Source organism: Patiria miniata, unplaced genomic scaffold, assembly GCF_015706575.1.
Source record: "Patiria miniata isolate m_02_andy unplaced genomic scaffold, ASM1570657v1 HiC_scaffold_5, whole genome shotgun sequence".
In the NCBI taxonomy this organism is placed as follows: domain Eukaryota; kingdom Metazoa; phylum Echinodermata; class Asteroidea; order Valvatida; family Asterinidae; genus Patiria; species Patiria miniata.
In genome coordinates, this window is record NW_024037072.1 from 7,481,865 (window position 1) to 7,494,146 (window position 12,282).

Consider the following 12,282-nt stretch of genomic DNA (forward strand, 5'->3'; position numbering starts at 1 on the left):
GCCTTGTGGGGTACTGTAACAATGGGAGGTACCCCACAAGGAATGCCCACCGACTTGCGAGGTACCGTTTTGGTACCTCACAAGTTTTTCACAAAATAGATATATGGATTTTACTCAAAAACTAGGAATTTCCAAGGTGGGTTGATCCGTCGCAAATGGAAGAGTTTTAGAAAAGGGAAATTAAGTCCGAATTTCAGCCCAGGAAATTAATTCTGGTTAAAATAAGAGCATTTTGAAATTAGTGTGCGACATTGCAAAATTTTAGTACACGAGAACAAAGGAAGTACCCTACTTATATGCCTGTGTATGAGTGCGTGAATCGTGGACGTAGGACAAAAGAATTGGGGCACAAACAATACGTCCACGATTGACCGAACGTCCACGATCTCAAATCGTGTACAACTTGAACCAATGAGAGCTGTTACTAAAAAGTACAAACAAAGGAAAGAGGATTAGGGACAATGGGGCGTCCACGATTTCCGGTGTTTACATGGGTGTGTGTGTGAGTGCTCTTGTATTGTATTACGCTCGAGGACAACAACAAAAGGAGCACAGAGGGGCCTTTGATCCTCGGACGACGGTGCCTATTGTTAAAACCGGTCCTCGATCGTACGGTTATGTGCTTAGTCTATGGGAAAGTGTTATATTAGAGGGACAAAGGGAAACACAATAGGTTGTCCTCAGGCGTATAGTAAAACACGACGGTGTGTGCGTGTGTGCGTATATCCCCATCATCCCCGTATTTACGCCATGTGGACCTCGTGAGTTGACAGTGATCATGTGCCCTGATTCGTCTATAGAAGTAAAACAACGATTTACTGACTCAGTAACTGGGCCCTATCCTCCTCTTTTGTTCAAGGTCCACGATTTGAATGTGTATAATTTATACATGACTTGTACACATTCGACATGAAAATGAGGACCCTCAAGTCCCACCACCAAAATGGACCGTAGTTGTGCTACACCCCTTTCCCTACAAATGGGGTGGGTGACAATGCTCCGTATTGCCGGAAGCCCACTCCAAAGGCATGACCCCAACTAACCGTATTATGAACATGTTGTTTATTTCTTAACGGAGAAAGATGTCATAGAGACCAAGCTGATGTATTATTTTATGACTGGAATTTGCTGTACTAATGGTTATGAGTGATGAGTGAGATGTGTAGGCCAAGGCCAATTAGAGTTATTAACGAGCCATAGAGCTGTATAATACAGCTCTATGCAACGAATAGACCTGTTTACGAGCGTGTTTACTGATTCGATAGTGAACGAACAACAAAATAAGGCGCTGATGGAGTGATGATTGTTTAGGCTTGAGCAATATTGTTGACGCGTCTAATTTATGTTGTCAACGCTTTGGAACGAATGATTTTGAAGATAATATGCCCGTCACGGCTTATTTGTGGATCGGTTCGAGGACTCTTACACACTTCGCCATATCGAAAAGCGCGAGATACTCCTCACTATATAAATTTCAGTGCTTGGGTTTTCGATCGAGTGTGGAGATTTGGATGTGACAGAGATTGTTCGTGTCGGTCGTGTTAAGCAATCGTTCGAGAAATTGGAGTTGCCAGCTGCTGAGATAGTTAAAGTTCCTCGACGATTCATCAAGCTCTGACCATTCGTGGTTGTTTAATAACACATGTGATTTTTAAAATCCTGCTGGTCTGAAATGAAAACGGCTAGACTTTGTTAAAAGTTCGACGTGTAACTATTGTATAATTCATTGAGGAAAGAGTTTCTTTTGGCTCCAGCATTTCCATAAACTGACTTATGGCTCTGTCGGACACTATTTTGTTCGATGAGGAGGAAGAGGAGGGAGAGGAGGGAGAGGAGAATGAGGAAGCAACCGGTGGTTCGGGATCTAAGGACAATTTCACCGACACGCAGGTAACACTTCTGATCACTTTGATTTTGCTGGCTGGCTTGTTGATGCTTTTGGGATACCTCTGGGTGATCGTGACAGTGGCTCGCACTCGGAGACTCCACACCGCTTCGGACTCCTACCTGGCAAGCTTGGCGGTGGCCGAGATTGTACTAGCGGTGTGTGGTTTACCTGCAATATTCATCCTCAGCGGCAGTTCCGGGTTCAGCTTTGCCTCGGTTCTCTTCTTGTCCTGGGGTATCCTCTTTTCTGTCCTGGGGTATTTCTTGAATGCCGTCCTGATAGCCACCGACAAATGGCTCAGGATTTCCCGCCCTTTCGTGTACGTGCGGGAAATGACGCGGGCGAAGTGTGCCGTCTGCCTGTCCGTAGTTTGGGGGTTGTCCGCGGCAGGGAGTCTGGCTGGGGCCGTTACTCACGCATCATGCTTGATGGGGGACTTTTCCAAAGACCGCGTGTTTTCATCCTTCTCTCTTCTGGCGATCATCTTCTCCTATGCCATCATCTTGCCCTGCGTCACAACCATCACTGTATTCAACATCCTAATCGTGCGCATCGCCAGGCACCAAGCTCGCGCCATTGCGGCTGATCTACCAGCCGCTCCCCGCCAGATAATGGAGGGACCACCTGGTGAACATCGGATGCAACCCCCCGGCAACCAGCCTCATCCCCCCGGTGCCGTTCATCGCAAAAGCACCAGGCAATTCTCCATCTTCTTCTTGTCCTTCGTCCTAGCTTGGACTCCGGTGGTGGTCACCTTACCCATCGTGCACTACACCGAAGCAACCGATGATAATATGCCCGTTGTGGTTGTCCTTCTGATCGCGTCAATGTTCGTTCTTTGCCAGGCCGCGTTTGGGACTCTGATCCTGACGGTGCTGCAGAGAGAATACAGAGAGATACTGAAGGGGGACTTGAGAGGAATCGGAGAGAAACTTCACTGCATCAGAAGACGCTAACTGGAAGATATTTAGCAGTTGAAACCTCGTGAAACTGAATACCTCATATAAGGAGAGTGTAGGCAGAGACAGTGTAACTGGTAAATAAATAAGCTGCAACATTGTGTTCCTTAAATTCGCGACCATTTCTCAATGGACATTTTTGCATAGACACCAAAATTGCGTCTACCGTACATAAACAAATTACATGCCAAACAGACAGTTGCCAAAAATATCTTGCATCAGTCGATTGTTTGACTTCAGCTTGACTGGCTTTGATATGTACTCGACATCCACATCAGGTTTAACGAAAACAACATTTCGCTTGTCGAAATTAAGAGTTATCAAATTTAAGCTGTTATCGTTTTGGCTGTCGGCCTTTATGTGCACTTTGATATACGTGTACTGTTAGTGAAGAATAACACTTGTAGTGTGCTTATACAGGGTGAGTCAAAGAAAGCGGAACCCAAACGCCAAAAATTATATTTCATAATAAAAAAAAAAGTAGCACCAAAAATAGTAATGACTGAAAAGCCATTTTCATAAGCTACTTTTAGATAAAAAAAATTACTGGAAATTGCTCAATCCGTTCAAAGAATATCACCATTTAAACAAAATGACCCTGAAACCTCTTTCGTCAAAAAAATGTGATTTCAAGAATCGTCGTCACAATTGTCTTCGAACATCACCAGCTTTAAAACCTCAGTATAAAAGTTAAAAATATTTAATAAAGTCCTTTTGAAGGCCCATTTATTTTTTACGTGGATTTTATAAATCATAATGTTCGCCTTACCAGGGTTGTCAATAAAGATATTGTGTAAGTACAGTTGTTGACAGTTGTTGAAACAAGTATTCTGTGTCATTTTCTTTGTTGTTTCAAACAGTCAGAATAGTGAGAATACAGAATATATTGCGGGTTTTTTTTTTTGAACGAAACCGGTTTTATGGTCATTGAGTTTAAAAGGTGATATTCTTTGAAAGGATTGAGCAATTTCAGTATTTTTTTCAACTAAAGGTAGCTTATGAAATTGGCTTTTCAGTCATTATTCTTTTTGATGCTGCATATTTTTTTAATTTGAAATATGTTTTGGGGGTTTGGGTTCCGCTTTTTTGACTCGCCCTTTAAGAAGACGTAGGCCTATCCAGCATGTGTTTAGAGGGCTTTTGAAGTATTTATATCTGTACTCCGTGCACAGTAATGACTCTAGCGCATTGTTCGTGATATCACTAAGTGAGATGTATTTTAAAACGTAAAAAAGACAGGAGTTATCAGTTTTGTATATAAGTAGTCGTCCGTAAAACTTCAGCCTTTATTGTCAGTGATGCACATTATCTTTGACTAGTCCGATCATATTCGTGTGTGGCATTTCGGATATAAATGTTATAGCTTGCTAGCTGTTTTAAAACTAAAATTTTAAACACGATGAAATCCGGGATTTTACTTTCCCAAAGGACCAATTAGTTATTTCGGTTGTGTAATATATGAACCTAGCAACCAGTTGTGTAAAAAAAAAATGAACAAGTTGTGTAATATTTTACACAAGTTGTGTAAACAACAGTTTACACAACAGGTTGCTAGGTTTATATAGTACACAACCGTTTGGTTTTTACACAACCGAAATAACAGTGATATAATAGGAAACGTTTTGTTTTAATTCGTAAAGTTTTGATGCTTGATATTGAAGATGGTATTTTGAGGTTTCAAAATGTCTCCAGAGTTATGTTATCAAGTTTAACTTAGAAACACAAATCTAAATGGTTAAAAAATGTACTACACTTTACGAACTTTTCACCAAAAAGAAATATGTCATATACGTGAATGCACATCAGAGGAACGTATATTTGGGGGGAAAATGGTCCAGTGTTAAATTCAAGTGTATATTTTACCAAGAAAATTATGCCCTGTCAAACATGGAAAGGCTAATAATGTCCATGCATTAATGTGAATTCTGCAGTGTTTGCATCATCTTTCTCGCATTAGCACTTTTTCATTAGTCTTTTCAATTCGTGCCATCCATCAGCTATCAGCCATTAATTTTAATATTGTTTAGAGCCTGAGCAGGTTTCCTTCCGTTCTTTTCTTGTTCGGTGCCAGGTGGAGCTCTGTTTTGAAGCTTTCAATTTGCTTCTTTTTTTTTCTCAGTGATGTCAAACTTGCAACTAATTTATATTTCAGTGTTGTATTTTTTTTATATGTGCAGTGAATAGTCGTTTTTTTTCTTTATAAATTCTTTCAAAAGTATAGACCGTACATGGTAATAAAATTGTGACGCTGTAAAACGAGGCTTTTTTGGGCGAAATGGTGAAAGCACTGTGCTAGCTACTTTTCTCTATTGCTTTTCTCCATTGAAGGGGGCCTCGCAGTGCCGTAAATCTGTGCCAGCAAGTGTGCGCGTTTTTATGGTGTAAATCGAGGACACACACGTGCAAGCTTGGGGAGTCAGGTTGGCGTAGCGGTACTTTTCCCCCCGTAAATACCAAACTCTCGTTTCATGTTAAATTTGATGGGAGAGAAGGGGGACAAGGAGGGGCAGGGGGCATACAAGCGGCACTGGCCTGGAGCCGAACATCTCTGTCCTGCTTTGTTACGTCGCCGATATGGGGCTACCGCATAGGGTGTACAATTATTTGGGTACACTTAATGAAATGGATGGAATCAGCAATAACATTCGGCACAAATTGTGGAATCAATGATTTTTTTTAACAAAAGTGTGTGGGTGGGGGCGCTTCAAACGTCAACCCTTCCTTTGTGTAAGGCACCCAAGAAACGACCATATACAAAACCCTTAGCCGAGTTACAAAACAAGAAATTAAACAAGATGTCGGACTTCATAAAATCACAAGAGCATGTACTAAAATTATGATGTGTAGTCACTAGAGGGCGTTCTAAAGCGTCATCTATCAGAGTAGTCAATAAAGAGTTGCGACATGGAGTTCTGAAACCTGAAGACAAAATGGCCCCTGGACACACTGAAAAGCCCAGGGTGTCCAAATATGACTTTCCACCCATCCTGATCCACATTTCTGACAAAGATTCCCAGAAAACACTTTACTGGCTAATGTCCCCATGTGTAACTCTCACAATCAGTGATATCACTGGCATACTTTTGCCACTAACTTTAAAAGAAGTCGCAATGGAAATGCTATCCAAACAGCTGGGACAGAAAGTGATGCAACACTTGGTTTACAAAGTTGTTCAATCTCGTGCGAGAATAGTAGAGGCAAGGAAACGACAAACACACACACACAAATACACACGTGAAAAAAAACCTCTAAGGTCGGTTTTATGTACACACTCTGGAAAACATTCCAAGTTTAATCAGACGAAAAATACAATCTGATTCAATCAACATCAGACCCAACATATGCAGAATATGTTGCAAACAGTTATCGGTTTATTTTTTGCTACTTTTCCTCAATACATGAGGAAATAGTGAAATGATGCTGACAGCTGCATGAACATTCATTTAAACAAGGTTTAGCTCTGGATCCAAACAAAAAATGCTTTATAAATCCTGTATTTTACACCTCCAAAACGAATAATTAGATTGAAAAGCGCAAGTTTTCTTTTCGAAGCAAGGCAAAGTAGCCTCAAGGAAAGACATAGTTGCCTTGAACACGCAGCATGTCGTAAATTTGTTCTCACTATTTTTCAAATATTTGATTTTTTTAAATGGTTGTTTGCAATCAGAAATAATGTTTAATCATGGACTATTTCAGGACAGTCAATTTCAATATTCAAATGAAAATATTATAATTAAAATGAAAATATCTACAAAAGGCAATGAGTTGTCTCCTGTTGTACTACAGATCATAAATTAAAAGTAAATAAATTACAGCCAATCATTACTTATAATCTTCATGGTAACATATAGATTTAACCTGTTAAATTGGATGGATTTGGTACAGCTTGTAGAAAAAAAATCCACTTTTTTTCCCTATAATACCTACCCAGATCTGCCAGATCCACAAGTAGGTTTTGAAAGATTTTGTGGGATTTAGGAAGGTAGAATTCAGCCATTACTGCATTAAATTGGGGCTTGATATCCTTAACAACTGAAGTACACAGAATGTGAAATTGGTTTCCTTTGCAATGGTGGGTTTTGGAGGATACAGGAAAGTTTCTAACAAAATGAAAAGGGAGTTATGGTTAATGGACAATGCGTAATACTTTGGGGTAATTTTTGTTGTCCTCGTGGTGGAGCTGTTTCAGCCAAAAGCAAATTAGACGAAAAACTATTACTGACCATAGTTTGACAGTCTTTACTCAAACTCACACTAGTTGACCACAGACAATTCGGAACCAACCTATCGAAGTTGGATGCATCAGCGGTTGCAATAGTCATGTGCATAATAATGCACTTCAGGGTACCAGGTTCCAACGAGTTTCTCGATGACATTTTGGACATCGTTTGACTAGACAATTTTGCACGTTGCCATTTAGTGCACAGGCACAAGTTACATCACGATTGAACCACTAGTTGACTTGACCCTAACTTCCTAGCATCTTTTACTAGGAACTGGACCAATTCCATCATAAATCTATCAATCACTGTGTGTCTAATACAAAACTGTACATGACATAATGGAATCCACCACTGACACACTGGTTGACATTCATGGACTTGCTACACATGGCGCTTATCACAATAGCAGTACAGGAAGCTAGGCAAAATCAATCAGATGCCCCTAGTACTGCTTCAGGCCATTAGGCCCAAGTCCATCATACTCCATCAATATTTAGTCACGCCAGGCCTTCTGGACCAAGTCCCTCAAAATCCAACAGAATGGGGGAATGGATTTTGATGGAGTTGGGGTGGTTCGGGTTAATATGGTCCTCATTCCAACTTTAATACTAAAGGATCTATTCCAACAGGAACAGGAAAAGAACTTCAGCCCACGAATTATCCTGGAGTTACCCCTATAAGGGACAGCCCACTTACCAAAGTACGGCAAGCCAGGAGATTAAAGGGAATGTACACCATTGGCTTTTGCTGTAATTTTCAGAAATGAACTATTTGAGGGGTAAGTATTATAGATCAAATATTGTTACACTGACATGTTTGAAGTTTTGTGTTCGAAAATGCTTGAAATCCAAGAAAAACAAAAGCGTGCAAGTAGTCTGGTTCCCCGACTCCACCAACGATAAAATTGTAGTGTAAGGGAACCAGTCTAGCTGACCTGCACCCGTTCATGAACATGTAACCAATAGCTAAAAAAATTTGGACTGAATAAAATGGTAAATTTGGAGCAGTAGTTTAAATAGTTGGATTTTTTCAACGGTGGTCAGCTGACCACCGTTGGAAATTTATACAAAAATATTATTTTCTTGAAAATGACTTCACACCAGGTGCCATAATTTTACAGGCTGATTTAGACTGTCATTTACCAACATCCTAGTAAGGTATTTCGAAAATCTTGGTGGTTTTATTTTTCGATGTTCGCAAATGTTGTATATATTCCCTTTAAAGAAGACATCAATAAAAACGGCACAGCACCACATTGATTAGTCCTTGCTCACACACACACTCTACGATAATATCGCAAACCCTCTGTTGCTTAATAACAACTACATACTACATTCTGGGGATACAAAACGTGTCTCTTAAAGGTAGAGTCCATCATTTGCAGCCATCCGAAAAGTAACTGGCGTAATTATTGTTGAAAAACTAACTTGGTTGAAAGATAGTAAGGGGACTAAACTCCCTGTGAAATTATTCTTTCTGGCAAGCTGTCATTTTGAAGTAATCAACGAAAGAAGGCATTTCCAACAGTGATTCTTAAGAAGCACCGTAGGAAAATTTAAATTAGTAGTTCGTTTTTTTATTCAGCGAAGCGCGCACAAGTATTCGAACGACACACACGCGTGCGCGATTGTTATAATTCGTCGAATCAGTGCGCGACGTCGCGTATAGTTGCAATTCAAAACAATTCAAAACATGATTCAGCAACTTTTGATTTGAAATTGAGATCCTAGAATGCTGTTTTTCTCGGAATGTACAGCTGAAGCTTAGCTGAAACTTCATCAGGTTAGTTGCTCAGTATCCTTCATTAGATTTTGAACTCTTTTGTTGCTTCAAACGAACAAAATGCACAAATTACAAATGATGGACTGTAGCTTTAATCGGTCCATCTTACAATGCCGAATGGGAGAGGACCCGCGACGAAACCTCAGCCGTACGTAGAATATGCCAAAAGCGCTCCCAGGCAAACCAGAAATATCAGGAAGCGGTTCCTGGTTGTCACGTAGTCCTCGGACACCACGCATTTCGCGATGTCGGCGGTGAGGCAGGAGATCTCATGAGCGATGAAGATGAAGATGAACGTTGAGACGAGGAGGTTGAGGCTTGGGTGACCGGGAATGAGGACCAGGATTCCCTTGGTGTCTTGAGCCAGCCAGATGTGATACTGGCTGATGAATAGCTGCGAGGACAAAGTGGGAAATACATCCTTTTTGTCAACAATTTTTTTAAGTCAGTATTTTTAAAGGCAGATAGGATCATTTGCTTTCCATCATTTTGTTTGTTACAAATAACATCTCTCAAAATCCAAAGAAGAAAGTTCAAAACCCAACCTGTTGAAGTTTAACTCAGTGGTCATTACACTTTTGAGAAAATAGTGAAAAACCATACACAACCTTTGATCACAAAACACTATCTGGCCATAACACTCTTTTATTTCTGACAATCAGTCAATTGAATGATTGTTGGTAATCACCTAAATTTCTTGATTTCTTCTAAAAGACAGCAAGCTACAAGGAATAATTTGACGGGGTGATTGGTATTTGCACCATCTTAAATCCAAGTAAGCTTATTGATAATTTGGTACGGTTAGGGTTGGGGTTAGTGTTAGGATAAATGCATATGATCCTATATGCCTTTAAATGAGCTCATGTAAAGTCCTAAAAGCCTATCACAAGTCATCCAAACTCAAATCAAATGACCAACTATTTTAAATTAAATGCACCAGACATTACTTGTCACTGTTCTTCTTGTAATACTTGTGACCCAAGTAGTGTTTTGTTCCCAACTTGTGATTGTCTCGTCATAGATAAGACTTGAAGTCTAATTTTTCGTTGACTTCTGCTACGCATTTGAAAGAAATGTGCAGGCTTATATCCACCATGTTTTATTTAATATCTTTGGACCTTTCATAATTGCATATGCATTTTCTTGGCTAATGTTAATTTAACAAAAATCCTATTAGAGTTGTCTTTTTCATTTCCTTATCTTAAACATATACTCAGAGAAAATTCCAAATTGTAAAAGATTTCATATGAGAATCCCACCTACAACTTGCTGCCAGTTTTAAAATTTAAGGTTTTGAATTGAAAACTGCGTTTTGTTCTCAGGGATCATAACTGATCCCTTCTCATGTCGCCCACATGTGCTTTCAAACTCAATTTTGAAATCTCACGTATACTTCTTAATAAATGCTTTCACAAAGCTTTAAAATTCAAATGGCTTAATATCCTACTTACCTCCAGGGATATTGTGCCAAACCAGGCGAAGAACGTGCTGTAGCGTGTCCGTAGGGAGCCACTGCTGTTCCTGAGAATAATCACACCAGTTATCTGCCGAGGGAAGAGACAATGGTAACAGTGTTTTAAGTCATAAAGGATTATTTGCATTTATCCAAAAGTAAGCAAGCGAATCATTATCAAGAATTGGATTAAAGATCGTACAGGTACTAATTACTAAACACACCATGAAATTAGTCCGTCTGGCTTGCTGTCATATAGAAGAAATCAAGAAATGTAGGTGATTTCCAAAATCTTTGGAAGTACAAGGTGCTAGGGATGAAATCGTGTTTCATGATCAACGGGTTGTGCATGGGTTTTCACTGTTTTTCTCAAAAAGTGTAATGATTAAATGATATCAAATTAGGTTTTGCCCTTCACCGACGTATAAACACTGTATACTCAGTGTGTTACCTCCAGAGTGAAAGTTGGAGAAAAAAAATCACTCGGGTGGGACTCGAACCCACGACCTCCTGCTTTCTAGTGCAGATGTCTTATCACTCGGTCGGCTGGTTCGAATTAGATGTCCTAGCACCGTTAGCTCGGTGGTCGAGTGGTAAGACATCTGCACTAGAAAGCAGGAGGTCATGGGTTCGAGTCCCATCCAAGTGATTTTTTTCCAACTTTCACTCGGGAGGCAACACATACAGTGTTTATACGTCGGTGAAGGGCAAAACCTAATTTGATTTACATCACCCCAGTGCAAATTCCATCTTATGAATAGATTAAATGATATGTATACATTTGAGTCAACATTCGTCTTCAGGTAAAACATTTTTTTTTAAGAGTCAAAGTAAAACCGAACCCTTGCCGAGACCTTTTCAGGTCCAAAAATCAAATCCTCGTTTACTTTTTCGACTTGAATAAAATCTGCAATTAAATAGGCCTTTCTGAGTGGCATCAGAAAAGGCTCCAACTACCAGAATGAGTCTTACCGGCAATGCACTGATGTAGGTATGCACCTCATTGCAATCTGGCTTGCTGCTACACATGAAGGAATGGACAGTGTATATCTAGCAAATAAACAAAATTGGAATGGGGACATATTAAAACTTTGTTGGAGGTTCCCGATTGTTGTCGAACTATACATACTTTGTGCATAAGTACCCCCTCAACGGTTACAAAGAGAAAGTTGGGAGGACCACTAGGAGAAACTCTTGAACTGATTGCTCGCATTCACGTGGAGATGCTACAGGTTAGTTTAGATGCTACAATCGGCATCTTGCCAAAAGGAAAAACAGCTAATTTAACAAAATGATGTATTTTTCAGCGAATGGGGTTGCTATAAGAAAGCCATTCCATGTTATACAAATACTACAAAAAAAACTGAAGCAATATTGTAATTTAAAATGTAGATTATAAAGAAATTAAGATTGTAAAAATGTAATGTTTGAGATGTAGCAATATGTAAACTTACGTCCGTAACCTTGGATTCATGGCTATTTATACCCCAACAGGCAAGGATGCTGCGCCCTAATTTGCTCAAGAGCAAGGCCTTATGCAGAGCTGTTCAAACTTCATACTTACTGCAATAAATAGAACTCCGATGATGTGACTGACGACAGTCCAAGCTGTGGAGAATAGATTCTCTGAGTGGCTGTCATTCAGCCTTTTTGTTACCCTGAGATGAATGTAGCCCATAGCAAACAGCATGCCATACACTATAATCTGAAAAGACAACATAAAAAAGGGTTTATTAGACTGCTGAGCAACATCTATATTTGTTATATCGTTTGCTTAGATACTGTAATTTCATTGGTCTAGGACGGCCACGTGTCTGGACAATAAAAATGATTTAATTTATGGCTCTGGACAATAAAAATGGTTACATCCATTTATCTTTTTGAGTTATCGGCATGAGTTATCGGGCGCATGCGCCCCTCGAGTGTTAAAAACGTCATTCCTACATCACAGCAGACAACACTTTCTTGTTAACCACT

The 12,282-nt window shown here is 39.8% G+C and overlaps 2 protein-coding genes across 3 annotated transcripts in view; one reads left to right on the top strand and one right to left on the bottom strand.

Annotated features, from left to right (window-relative positions):
* Positions 1 to 1,773: 1,773 nt before the first annotated feature.
* Positions 1,774 to 2,844, top strand: LOC119740617 (beta-1 adrenergic receptor-like). Its single transcript, XM_038215979.1, has one exon. The coding sequence runs from the start codon at positions 1,774 to 1,776 to the stop codon at positions 2,842 to 2,844; it is 1,071 nt and encodes a 356-aa protein (XP_038071907.1).
* A 6,027-nt stretch (positions 2,845 to 8,871) lies between these two features.
* LOC119740732 (N-acetylneuraminate 9-O-acetyltransferase-like) overlaps positions 8,872 to 12,282 on the bottom strand; it is a 35,293-nt gene continuing 31,882 nt past the window's right edge. For both annotated transcript variants that reach the window (XM_038216133.1, XM_038216134.1), the window contains exons 18-21: positions 11,870 to 12,010; positions 11,278 to 11,355; positions 10,304 to 10,396; positions 8,872 to 9,246 (exon numbers count right to left, since the gene is read on the bottom strand). In XM_038216133.1, the coding sequence (XP_038072061.1) occupies positions 8,995 to 9,246; positions 10,304 to 10,396; positions 11,278 to 11,355; positions 11,870 to 12,010 (564 nt within the window). In that variant the 3' untranslated portion in view covers positions 8,872 to 8,994. The remainder of the gene's footprint in view (positions 9,247 to 10,303; positions 10,397 to 11,277; positions 11,356 to 11,869; positions 12,011 to 12,282) is intronic.

Coding starts and splice junctions, on each gene's coding strand:
- LOC119740617 (XM_038215979.1), top strand. CDS start 1,774: ATGGCTCTGTCGGACACTATTTTGTTCGATGAGGAGGAAGAGGAGGGA.